General features: G+C 38.8%; 1 protein-coding gene across 2 annotated transcripts in view; it reads right to left on the bottom strand.

Annotated features, from left to right (window-relative positions):
• The window catches only part of THOC2 (THO complex 2), a 55,786-nt gene extending 48,827 nt beyond the window's left edge, over window positions 1-6,959 (bottom strand). For both annotated transcript variants that reach the window (XM_042807136.1, XM_042807137.1), the window contains exon 1: window positions 6,813-6,959. In XM_042807136.1, the coding sequence (XP_042663070.1) occupies window positions 6,813-6,874 (62 nt within the window). In that variant the 5' untranslated portion in view covers window positions 6,875-6,959. The remainder of the gene's footprint in view (window positions 1-6,812) is intronic.
• Window positions 6,960-13,070: the final 6,111 nt, after the last annotated feature.

Raw genomic sequence — 13,070 nt, 5'->3', positions numbered from 1 at the left:
TCCCAAAAGACCTCATAAATATACCATATACTTAAAAAAATATTCTTCCTAACATTACACATGCTTACACACAGAAAACCAAGAAGACTAGACAATTTTTGTATGTGAAAGGAAGTGTGGAAGTGCTAGCATTAGCCTACTGTTGCTAACCAATGGCCATTTTCAAACTCGGGCCTGTAAAAATTCTTTAACATTAAACTATGTGCATGGTTTCCTGGTGCAGTGTTTTATCAATGGTAAGACAGAATTTTACCTATTTTAGTCACTAAGAGAATCCACTATGGGATACGAAGACCTGTCATGTTACATTGTCTTTAGTCACTCCTGATGCTCCCTTAACCAAATTAGCCATATGTACAACGTACAGTAAATACTGTACAGACTCTACCATGAAATAATAGTTCTCTGTGTTGTAAAATAATTGCTTCTCATCTACACTGACAGCTTAGAAATGGACATGCTTCCAAGCTACAAGGATTCTCCCTCTCTACCACTACTGTCACCCCAGCACAAGGCTTCAAAAGCAGTTTCCCATTTAAAAGCAACAGTATTTTTTAAATATATAGTAATTTACCTATAACAGACATCAATTAATATCTTAAGAGTTTTCTTCACACTTGCAAATTTTCAACTGTAAGTTTCACATATTTTTCATCAAAAAGTCTACCATGTGCAGAAACTGAAAATAGTATCAGAGCTACATCATATTCCTACCTATGATGACAAGATTACAACTTCCTGCAGGAGTGATTTTTAAGCATGCTCTCAAAAAAGGCAGGTATGTACATTTACTGTAGAAACTTATAATGAAAAATAAACTGTAAAAAAGGATTCTGTAGCAATCCATTACTCATTCTATTTGCATCCTATACAGATTATTACCTCTCTAGTGGGATTGCTGTTCCAGCAATCAAAGTATAATTAGTAAATACAAGGTATATGCACCCTTTAAAGATAACTTGAAAACTGGTGGTTTCACATACAATGTAATCAGCAGAAACACGCAAGCTCAGTAAAAAGCGATGTTCTAAATGCTAGTGAAGAGAATGCAATATATTTGGAAATAACCAGAACAGAAACAGCAAAATAGGAGAATAGGTAATGTATTTTATTTTTCATGAATGGTAAGTGCACTTTTACTTAAAGCGGCAATAGATTTTTTTCACAGCTGTCCCTAAAGAGTGTCTCAATTTGATCTATGTCAGATTTTCTTAAATTTTACTTACTACTCCTCCATAAAAAAGTAACCCTAAAGCGCTCATTTCTAAGCTCTGTATACAAGTAACAGTGAAGTAAAATATCTGATTCAAAAAAATTACCTACTGAGATGTACACTTTGACCCCTGTGTCATAAGGTGGTATCATCAACCAGGTTACATGAGCAACAGCCCTGTTTGCTTGGACTGAAGAGTTCACTTAAGTACATCTTAACACAAAATAAGAGTTTTAACCTCTTCCAATCCCCTTCCAGCAATACCAAAATAGTACTATCAACTTCACATTACTTTAAGACACAAATCTGTTTCATCAGTATAACAAGAAGCCCTATTTAAGATCAGTCTGTAAAACAACTTGTTTTGTATTTGTAATTAAAAACTCCTCAATTATTAAACCGGGAAGAAAAAAAAAAAGGTAAAAATTCTATTTTTGTGTATTCTACATGAAAAAGGTAGTATAAAAGATGTTGGTGTTACTCTTTGGATCTAAATTAACAATTGTGCTTATTTTCTTTCATACAGGTACTCTATGTCAAAAGGATGACCTTTTCTGAAGGTGCTGTCAGGAACTACAGCTGAGCTGATTCAATGGCTTGTTGCTACAGAAATGGACACATTGACTGATACTTCTTCCCTTCTGGGCCATACAAGTCTAGCCCTCACGTCAGTTAAAACAGTTAAATAAACTGACAAACCTGGCAGAAACTGGTCAGAAAAACAGTGTTCTGCCAACTTTGCAAGTTGAAGCAGCTTATCAGGAGGTCAGATAAGCACCAGAGTTGAGAGCCCTGGTAAAGAAAGACAAAGCAGAAGCCCTCCCTTCCAGTACCAACAAGCTGTGAGATTAGTTCATCCAGCCTCATCTGAGTGCAGCATAAATTAAAAATCAAAATTCTTGCATGTTCACAAGAATAAAAACGTCAATATTAGTACAATTAATCAACTCTGAAAAAAGCCACAATACTTCCCCATCTAAATTTCCACTGACCTGGGCATTGTTGATCAGGTCCACTTTTCAGTTCAACTGACCAAAAATGTCTGTTGTCTGTTAAGAGTTTGTCTGAAGCTTTTATTACTCAAATCTTGTAGGTCATTGCTGCAATCTTAGGATGGAGAACTTCCCTACTCTACTAAAACCTACATCCCTTCACCCAAAGACAAAACTGTGCAATACATTTAAAATACAATTTAAAAAACAGGATAATCTAGAAAGTAAAAATAATTAAAAAAAAAAAAAAATCACAGAATCACTTCTGAAAATTAAAGTTTAAAATTAAATCTGTTTTGGACTAAAATGGGATAGATTTGCTTAAACAACAAATTCTGAAGCAGTGTTGAGCACTTATTGAACAAGTTTGCATGGCAGAACTAGCAACTGAACCTAAGCCTCCCAATTCATACACAACACCCTATACGCTCGAGTCCACTCCCACAGAGTACGTGGCAGTAATTATCAAAAAGTGCACATGCCCGCAAACATTTAAGTATATGCATAAATTAACTGGAGTGGGTAGTTCTCTAGTTGAAATAAAGTACAATCAATTGCATTTGCAGTCAGGATGGAAAAACTACAACTGAAGTCTGTTTTCCTGATTCCCAGCCCTTTAACTCAACACCACTGCATTCCTCATGTAAGTAAAGTAACAAACATTTTGGGAGAGTTTGAAAGATTGAGTCCCAAAATTTCACATTCACAGAATGTTAAGCTTCTTCAGTTTATCCTGAGACTTAACGTATTGCATAAACGGCCACCCAAGTACATTATTAAAGCCCTACTTCCCCAATAAAGATCCCCCAATGTATTTAATCTATTACAGAACAAGGTAAGCTAACAGTCTAACAGTAAATACTTGTCACTGTATGTGTATTATAAACATCCATATGGACTACAGTCATAAATCAGCATCTTATTGTGGATGACACTATACCAAACAAAACACTTTCACTATGAAGGACAGTGTATGTACACATAAACAAGTCTACTAGGAGTCTAGACTGATCAGCATGATAAGCAGTCATAGATTCCAACTCAATCTCTACACAATATCTGGCAGTAGCAAAACAAATGCACATAATTTAATAAACAGTATTTAGATAAAGAAGGGTCTGAACAAAATTGAAAATGACAGATAAGATGACCACATCCTGACCACATATTTATAGTTTTGGAAGCTAAGAACACCTGAAACTACCACATGATATACGTTTATGTATTTGTATTAGATATTATTAAACATCAGTAGCTGGATTAATTGAATTCAAAGCATGTACCATTTTGAACAAGGTCTCTGAACAATTTCTAGGAAGTGAACGGTCACTGTAGAGCTTAGCTCTACAATACTGCCTTACTAATTAACACTATGACACTCCAAGACACATACAAAATCCTTACCTTCTGATTTTTGGATATTACTGTTACAACATGACAAACTGATCTCAACAGCAAAAATAAAGTTCATTATTTTTCACAGCAAAAGATCAGTTTAAAACTGATTTTATTACTAGATTACTTTTAAACATCCCTATATTTTGACTTCTTTACAAAACAATCAAAATTTTTTTTCTTCCCCCCCCTTTTCCCCTCTGCTCCAGTAACAGCATCTCCCACAGACTACAGCATTATTACAAATACTGAACATTTTCAAGCATAGGCAGACCACCACCATACTACTCAGGAAGAAAACACAGAAAACATACAGCAATCATCTTAAGCATCCATTATTAATCAAACTAGAAGTTGAAATGACAAATAAAAGCAAATAATTTACTTCTCTCAATACAGTTTCATATTCCCCCAAAACATAATTCTGTGTTTTCATTTAGGCAAACAGTAACTGCCAAAATACTACCTCGGGCTGATATTGTCAGATCATGCATGTAATTTCATGCTCCAGCAAATATTTTTTGCCATCTTTTATTTCTGCTAATTATAAGGGGTTTTTTACCTATAATCCTCACTTTGTTGAAAAGTTAGTATTTGTCTCCCTGTGAATAAACCCATCAGTTCATTTAAAAACAAAACAAACACCTCCATACAAGAGTGAATGTTCTCTGACTTCATACATGGGCTTTATTAGACCAGGCTTTCATAGAGTAAACAAACAAACAAACAAAAAATCAACCCAAACCAAACCAGAACACTAAAAAAGAAAATTTCTAAAATTTCTGCAAATCTTGTATTTGCTAGAAATGTCCAGTTTGTCATTTTGCAGTATCCTTCCCCTCCCACTTTTCTAATTTGATATAATGCATTGTCTTAATTTTGAACTACAAAACCTAAGACCAGAACTGTGGCCTTGACTTAGGCCTAGACCTAATTTATATTTCTGAGCATATTTGTATTAGATAATAAAAGTAAGAAGCTTCGTTACATTTATTTCCCCTTTACTTTAAATAATGTTTAAAAATATTTCGTATGTTTCATTTTGGAAGGAAAGCATTGTAATTTTATTTTCATCCAGTAAGACAGGAAATAGGAAGTTTTGGAAAAAGAAACGCAAAGTTACACTCTGAAGATTCCCCCAAAAAATGTTAGCTTCCTAAAAAGTTCTGTAGATATGGGCTACAGATACATTCTTTTGCTTCTAGAAAGTAAGTTCATACATATTCCACAAGCTTATAAAACTATCACTGCAAAAACTGACCATTATCCAGACACAAATCACATTTGTTTTAAAATGTATGGAATCTTTTGCAAACTACTGTTTAAATCATGCCTAGACCTCCATTTAAACAGTATTCCAAATGAAGGGTAAATGCCACAAATACAGGAATTTAGCCTATCATTTTGTTTCATTGGTCCCACAGCAAATTGACACTTCCTTCCCATCATGGTTAAGAAGTACTGCTCTAGCAGGAGGGAAGATTCATAAAAGGTTTTATCATGGTCAAACGCTAAGGTAATTTGCCGCTTAGACAAAAGTTCTGAGAATTCAATGCAAACAATGCAGAAGGTATTATATGATCAACTATGTATCAAGTTTGTACAAGGACAGAAATTTCAATCTCAGTGATCCTAACAGGTTAAGTTACAAAACCCACACTCATATGTGACTACATCAGGCAAAAATGACTTAATGACAATTACAGAAGAGCTAGCAAGTGCATCTACACATATATAATATTATGTATAAAAAGGGAATCTGCTTTATTATAGCCATTTGTGTATTTTTGAAAGGTACCAGTATATACATTTTATTCTTTGTTATTCATACATAAGTTTCTCAACACTGAAGTTCAATAAAAAGGTCTCTGGGCTTATTGTATAAATATTGCCATGCTGGATGCAAATTCAGCTATTGCCATAAAATATTAAGCAGGAGATTAAAAAAGCAATGCAAACCTCAGCATTGTTTGGGGTCTCATGAAGACTTTTATTATTACTGGAAATGCAGGTACAGAACAGATTTTCACTGGCCTTTTAAGTTTAACATGTTTTGATGTGAATGATACATGCTAACATGATAACGCTTCTAGCACAACTCAAAGTCAAAAATGACATGGCTATAAAGGGGGCCCCTTCTCTACAAAATGGAGGGTCTGGGGAGAACAGTGTTTTGTGGAGGGAGTCTCTATGTCCTCTATTCTCTACCCCACTACCTTTTTCTTCATGCACAGTGAAGATCATTACCATAGTTGCACAACCTTTCAAAAAAGATAAAAGAAAATAACAAAAAGAGTGAATATCAAGAAGCCCTTCTCAAAGTGATTCCCCAAACACCCATATTTAAAACTGTAGGGGGGTTTAGTTACAATAAAAAACAGTGCATGGGAGAATTAAAATAAAGGCATTTAAAAACATCTAGTTTGTACAGAGGACACCCTTGCCCAAGCTAACACTGTAACATGGAATCAACAAACTGGTAAATAACCCCCTGTGCATATATACTCTTGTAACACAGCACAGTTAGTGAACCTGCCCAGTTAAGATTACTTAAAACAGATACACAGAAGGCCCTGAAAAGAAGAGCTTCTAGCACACCTGGGTTGATTCGGTAAATTGCAACCAGAGCCCTCAGCTCATAAAAATTGGCTTGTAGGATAAATAGGAATGACTAGCTGATCCTGCTTTGCCCGAATCAACGTATATAGCGCTAGTCCCCTCAGAATAAACAGAAAGGTGGGAACGGGGGCCGAGATCTCTACCAGAAAGGTCAACATCGTGGAACCAGAGAAACAAGAACGCTTCAGGCTCCGGAGTACCCCGGGGGACCGGCTGAAGAGGAGCCCGACACCCCATAAACCTGACCCGGAGGCAGAAAGGGGGCGCTCGGGGCGCGGGCAGCGGCGCCAGGCCCAGCCACGGGGGGCGAGTTTCGGCGGAGGGCGTTAGCAACCGACAAAGGAGGCCGAGCCGCATCGGGAGGCGGCCGGGGCCTTCCGCCCGACCGGCGTTTCGCCCCTAAGCCCCAGCTGCAAGGACGCGGCCCCGAGCGACGTCCTCCCCGCCCGCTCCCACCTCTCCGCCGCCCCCCCCACACCCCCCCCAGCCTCCCTCGGCTGGCGAGATCCAGGCGCCCCCCCCCCCCCCTCCCTCTCGCAGGCCGGCGGCCTGTAGCGCCACATTGCCTTCACACGCCGCAGCCCCCCACTCACAACTCGCTCTTGCCCCCTTTCTCCCAGTTCTTTATCCACTCGGCAGGGAGCAGCGCCGCCATCTTCCCCGTGTGGCGCCGAGAGCCCGGATGATGGAGCGACGAGCCCGGGTCAGAGGGGACGCAACGGCCCGCGAGGAACGACGGGACGCGAGCGCGCCGTGCCCTGGGAGACGGCGCGCGCGGCTCCTAACGCGCCTGCGCGGGGGCGCCGCCCTCCTCTCGGCGGCCGCAGCCTCCGCACCCCGCGGAACTTCCGCGGGCCCCCGCGGCCGGGCCCTCGCCACCCCCGGCTGCCGCACCCCGAGTTGGGTCAGCCCAGCCCGCGGTTAACGATCCCGGGGGGCGGGGGGAACCTCCTCGTAGCTCGTCGCGGGGGATGGAGCGTAGAGCTGGGTGCGGTGTCGGCGCGCAGCTTGCTCCGCCAAAGTTACAAAAATGCTGCAAGCCAGGGTTTTATAAATATATATAAGTCATACTTCAGGAGGCACTCTGAGGTAGCTTGAGCGTGTTAGATGTGTTTAAGGCACATGTGAAATGTGAATTATATTTCAATCCATTAGAAGAATATTGACAGTTAATGAATAGTTGGTAACTGTTACTTTTTGAATCTCAGGCTCACGTTAGATGTGTTAAGGCACATGCCAAATGAAAGATGAATTATATTTCAATCCTATAGAAGAATATTGACAGTTCTGAACAGTTGGTAGCCATCCCGTTACTTCTCAAATCTTGGGCTCACAATTCAGGTTGCAGCATCACCATTTGAAAAGAGGGGTTTTCCTAAAATAAAACAGTAATGGGAATAAAGCTCTGCTTCTTCCCAAAACCATGTGGTGCTTTGGATCCCTGTTCCCCACAACATGGTGTGAAGCTGGCAGCCGTGACTCTGTCTAAGGGTGAGAATTAACAGCACAAGCTGACAGCACGTGCGTACCCCATGTTGGCTCACCACCCCTCTAATAAAGCAAAGCTGAAAATACGTAAATTTGTTGGATGTCGCCTTCCCACATACGCAACTTCTTCCTCTCATTCACAGTGACCCAAATGCAAGGGCGGCGCAGCTTCCTACGGATGTGCGAGCGACTGCCGTGCAAGCGGCAGAGCCAGCGTTAGGCCAACGGAGAGCCAACGCACCAAATTAGAAATTAAAGAAAAGAATTTAAGAGAAATAAAGAAGATGGTGTGATTTCCAGGGCATCGTGAACTTGAAGTTCATGTGGCCCTCAGCTAGTCCTTCAAGGTATTTCATGTGTTACTCAAGTTCTGCATATTTTAATTAAGCAAATTAAAGCATTAAGCAAACCAGTGCACGGCAGGGAAAAGTAATTTCAGGCCAATACAGCAACTTCATGTTTCTTTTCATTATAACACAGGGATGTTTGTATCCTCATATGCTAATGAGAACAACACAACGACAGTTGCCATAACTGTAAATTGCAAAACTCCAACTTCCCTTGTACTTGGATTTTATAATTCAACAATGGAACAACCTAGAAAAGACAAAGTATTGTAAACTGAAATATGGGTTTACATAATTGAATTTTATTTTAAAGTGGACAAGTTAGTTGTAGAAAAGAGACAAATGTTTAGTGTTTTACCTTTCTGGAAAATATTGACTGCTTCTGGAAATATTTAGATGCCTCAACTATCGTTTAGAGCTATTTCACTAAAAATACCGTCTTCCTTCTCTCTTGGCCAGAGCTACAAACTTCTTTTTAAATATCTTGTATGGTTTTTTAAAATGTTGACTTCATACTGTGCCAATACAGTGCAATGACAATTTTTATTGTTTTGAAGTCTGTGGGTTTTTGTAGCAAATGCCTGTGGTCTAGGGTCTGTGACGTAGAGCACCATACAGCCCTAATAAAGAAGTAGTATTTTACAACATTCACATTTTAGTTAGCAACCACAACAATTAATGACAAAAGAGCAGATTTTCAAAAGTGTTAAAGATGCAGTTGGGACCGTAAAAAGGTTTTGCAAAAGTAGGTCAGGTGCCTGGTTCCCATGGCTTTCAGCAACTGTCTCAGATCTACCCTGTTGCAGTATGTTATCTCATAGGCACTCGCCTGCAACTTTAAACCTACAAATATATTTGGATATCTGAATCTTAGAATATGCACACTCAAAATATCATTAAAGTGTGATAGAGCTTTTAAAGGATGAGAGTTTTCAGTGGTTTCATGGTTTCTAAAGCTTCACAAAGTGAATGTCACTGAAAGGAATTTCAGAAAACCTGTGAGTGTTGTAGATCCACCATTCAACAGTGACTCAATAAAAGAGTATTTTGTTATTTTAAGGGTTGGGTTATTAATTAAATAGTTTATTATATACTTAAATAATTATGGAATAATTAGGTTTGGGATTAAAATACAGGCAATTATTGTCAAACAATTTCACTAAGTCAGCATTACTACATTTTCTACATTGTCTATACATTTAATTTATACTAACTAAAGGATATAGTGAAATTGTGGTGAATGGTACAAGTTTTACAGTAAATGAAATGCATTAGCTGTGGGCACTGATATGCTGCAATTCTTTTCTGTAGTAGATATTCTGTAAAGTTTTTTACAATCCATTTAGAGCCTATTCTTATGAACATTTATGCTGGTGAGTAATTTTACCAGCCAAGACTTGCATGGACTAGATGTGAGTAAATTTTTCACCTTATATAAAGATTTGCAAAGCCATGGCCTAATACATTACATTTTTTTCATATATAAATGTATTGATTGGTATCCCAGAATTATTTATGCTTTATCAACACATCACAATTCTCTGTTCCAAGTTACTTTCTTTCATGTTTTCTTGCACATAGTTTAGCTATTACACATTTCCTACTAGCTATTATATATAAAAATATTTATATCAGCCATTTAGATTTTTTAATGGCTTTTACAGTCACGGAATCATAAAATACTTCTAGGCTGTAAGGGACTTCTGGTGGCCATGTGCTCCAAAGCCCTGCCTGAAGCAGGGCCTAAAACGTTCAGTCCGGTTGCTCAGTGCCTTATTTCACAGAGCTGTGAATACTTTTAAGGAGGTGATTTCACTGTCCCACTGTTGGAGCACCAAAGCATTTTTTCCTTGAGTCAGACTGGAATTTTCCTTGCTGCAACCTGTGTCTACTCTCAGAAGAGTCTGATTCCACAGTATTTCTATAGCACTCTAGAAAGCATTTTGTGATAGGATTTATATAAAATACACTCTACTTAATAAAGTTGCATGATATATAACCTCTAAAACATAGAAACTTGTACATTTTAATAAGTGAATGCAGGCAAAGCAAAATATTTTGAAAATAAGTATCTACTAGTTCCTTTTCAGACTAATATATTATTGACACAGAGTAGTCTTCAATTCTAGGCTATAAAATCATATTTAATTTTGTCTTATCCTTGCTTATGTGATGGACATCTTTCTTAGTACTACCTGATGATAGCTGAATCATGAGGAATTCCTATCTTAAAAAATAAGATCTATAGTTTAGTTCTATAAAGGTTTTATTCTCCGTCTTTTCATGAGGCTTTTGTGTGCTAGAAAAAGTGTCATGGGCATCCTAAGATTCCTATAAATGAGTCAGAGACCCTTGTTAAAAGCTAGGATGGCTTTCTATTTCTTTCTGTTATTTCTAGAGGTTGGCATTTACCTTTATAAATATTGGGATAAAATAAAATTTTGAAAAGGAAAAATGATGATGACTACAAAGGCATGATATGTCACACTGCAGTCTTAAGTCACCTACTGTGCTTCCTTCCTGAATGAAGTAGCAATCTGAATGTTTTCTCCCAACTACATTCAAGAAGATGCCTGTGTTGGGCACTATGGTAACAGCTGGATAGCAGCAGGAAGTTACTTAGCTTAACAGCAAATACAAGGTTTTCAAGAGTGAAGTATATTATCAAGCAAATCCATAGCTAGAAAAAAATGTCAGTGTTAATTTAATCTTATAAAAATGTATTTATACTTGGTTTTCTAAATAAATACCACAGACACCAGTTAGGAGATCTGGAAATATACAAAAGCAAAAGAAATAAAACATCCAACAGTTCATTTCCTCTGTATTAACCCACTCCAGGAATTTGTGTGAGAAGGCACAACTTTATTATCTGCTCTGAGGGGTAGAAAACTGAGTGCTTTACTTTCCTTGCATAGACATTTAAGAATGACTGTTTGGACTAAAATGTCATTTATTACTTGGCTTTTATATCATGTCCATATAAGAATTAATTGCTCTAAATTCCTGATTTTTTTTTTTTTTAATCAGTCACTGTTTGGAGATTGTTCCTGTTCTTTTTCTGGGGACATTTCCTAAATTCTCATGCAGAAGAAAAATGTATGAAGAATGCATGTTCCCACATTTTCCAAATGATTTCCACTTGGTAAATGCTGTTTAGGCAAGTAAGATTCCCAAACTTTAGCTAGTATCGGCTGTTTCTATTCAGCTGGGCAACTGAAAGGAAAAATATTCACAAATAGTGATCATCAAACAGATCTTACACCTTTGGGGTTTTTTTTTGTAACTAAACTCAGTGTCACTTCATCATCTTGAGCTATAAAATGTACCCGATTTAATTAAGATCAGTGGATGTGGAGGAATACATTGTTTGGGAAAGGTTTGCTTGTTTTCAGCTCACAGAAAGCAGAGTTGTTTCAGCAAGACTTGTTTGTTGTTTGCGTTTCTTACCCACTATCCAACACAGGCAAGAGCCAACTGTAGGTTTCCAAACCCTGTTAGCTCGGAAGTCTTCTGGTCGAGGTGTTGGAACTTGTTGGTTCTGTGAATGTTCATGCACCTGCTGATGAAGAATGTAAGGCAGAAAGACTAATTAAGCTCCTCCACATAATGTCTGTGAAGAAGAAGCTTTGTTTGTTGAAAATGGTGCTGGGAGCAATGCCTGGAGCAATGCAATTGGAACTGAGTTTGGTAGGCAGCAGACCGGTTATTTGCTTGACAATATATTTCACTCTACTTCAGTGTCTATTTCTTTCTGATCAGAGCGTATAGCTCGGAAGAGTGCTGTTTGTTTTTTTCTGACTAGCATGAACACAGCCAAAAAGACCCCCCAAAACCTCTGGGTCAGTAATGGCTTTGAACAATGGAGAAATACACAAATACAGGAAAAAAGATAATTGTTTCTTCAATCACAGTCCCAGCAAATGGCAAAATGTTAGTGCAGTAGTGGGGATTGGCAAGTCAATTACTGCTGGGATTTGTTTGAAGGATGGAGATGAGCTGTTCTAAGGGGCTTTGCTCCCAGCCTATTATGGAAACATTGCATGGATGACACCTGTTTGCCTGCTCTGAAGAATGAAGGCACAACTTAAAACTAATAAACGAATTAAGAAACATTTTGTCTTCCAGTACATACACCTTCCTAGCAAGTACCATATCAAGGTCAATTATTGGAATCTCAGGATAATAGTATGTAAAGAGTGAGAATATGGACAAAACTAGGAATTTTGCATGTTTTGTAAGCGGAGCCGTGACAGTATCACTGTCAATGCAATTTAGAGTCTTGCAGCATTACCTGAGTCCACTAATGCAGAAAGGCAGAGTACAACTTGTAAAGCAGGTATTCCTGAACTCACAGCTCATCACTCACTCGTTTGTCTAATAGTTGAATATTCTTCAGGATGGGCCTGTATCATTACACCTCTTGGATTACATACATCCCACAGAAAATGGTATTTGATTTACTGCACTCTGCTGACAAAATCACATTGCTAACTTCAGCCCATAATTAGCCGGCAGTCACGCAGATGGAGTCTGGCATAGCAGTGGCTCTCCAGTGGCGGGAGAGCCGGGCAGCCCTTGCTGCTGTCCGAGCAGATCTGCAACGTGTGCTTAGAGTTTTTGCTTCTGCCCTCTCCTCTGGGATGTGTCCAGACAAGCTCCAGATGACTGGAGCATCTGCAGAGGGTTGGCTGGGTGCTGGTGATGCAGGAAGGAAGCCAAAGTTTGCAAACAACAGTCGCCACTTATCGGTGGGTAGGCAGTAACTGCAGCTTGCCAGAGCTGATTGGCGTGGCTGTTACTGAAGTTCACAGGCACGTACCCAATAGCATATGTGGAAAAAAAAGTTTGAACACCATAGGTACCTTGTGCTGGTTTATTGTGAGAGGTAAGGGTATTAGTGCAGTGAGAGAATATGGAAGTTTGAAGGTCAAACCTGAATTTGATAGGTCAAACTCTTATCAACGTGGTCCACACCCTTGTTTGGGTTCCGTACACCAGATACCAGGTATATTA

Source organism: Tyto alba, unplaced genomic scaffold, assembly GCF_018691265.1.
Source record: "Tyto alba isolate M040663 unplaced genomic scaffold, T.alba_DEE_v4.0 Super-Scaffold_5, whole genome shotgun sequence".
NCBI lineage: Eukaryota > Metazoa > Chordata > Aves > Strigiformes > Tytonidae > Tyto > Tyto alba.
This window is presented reverse-complemented; position numbering and strand designations above follow the sequence as displayed.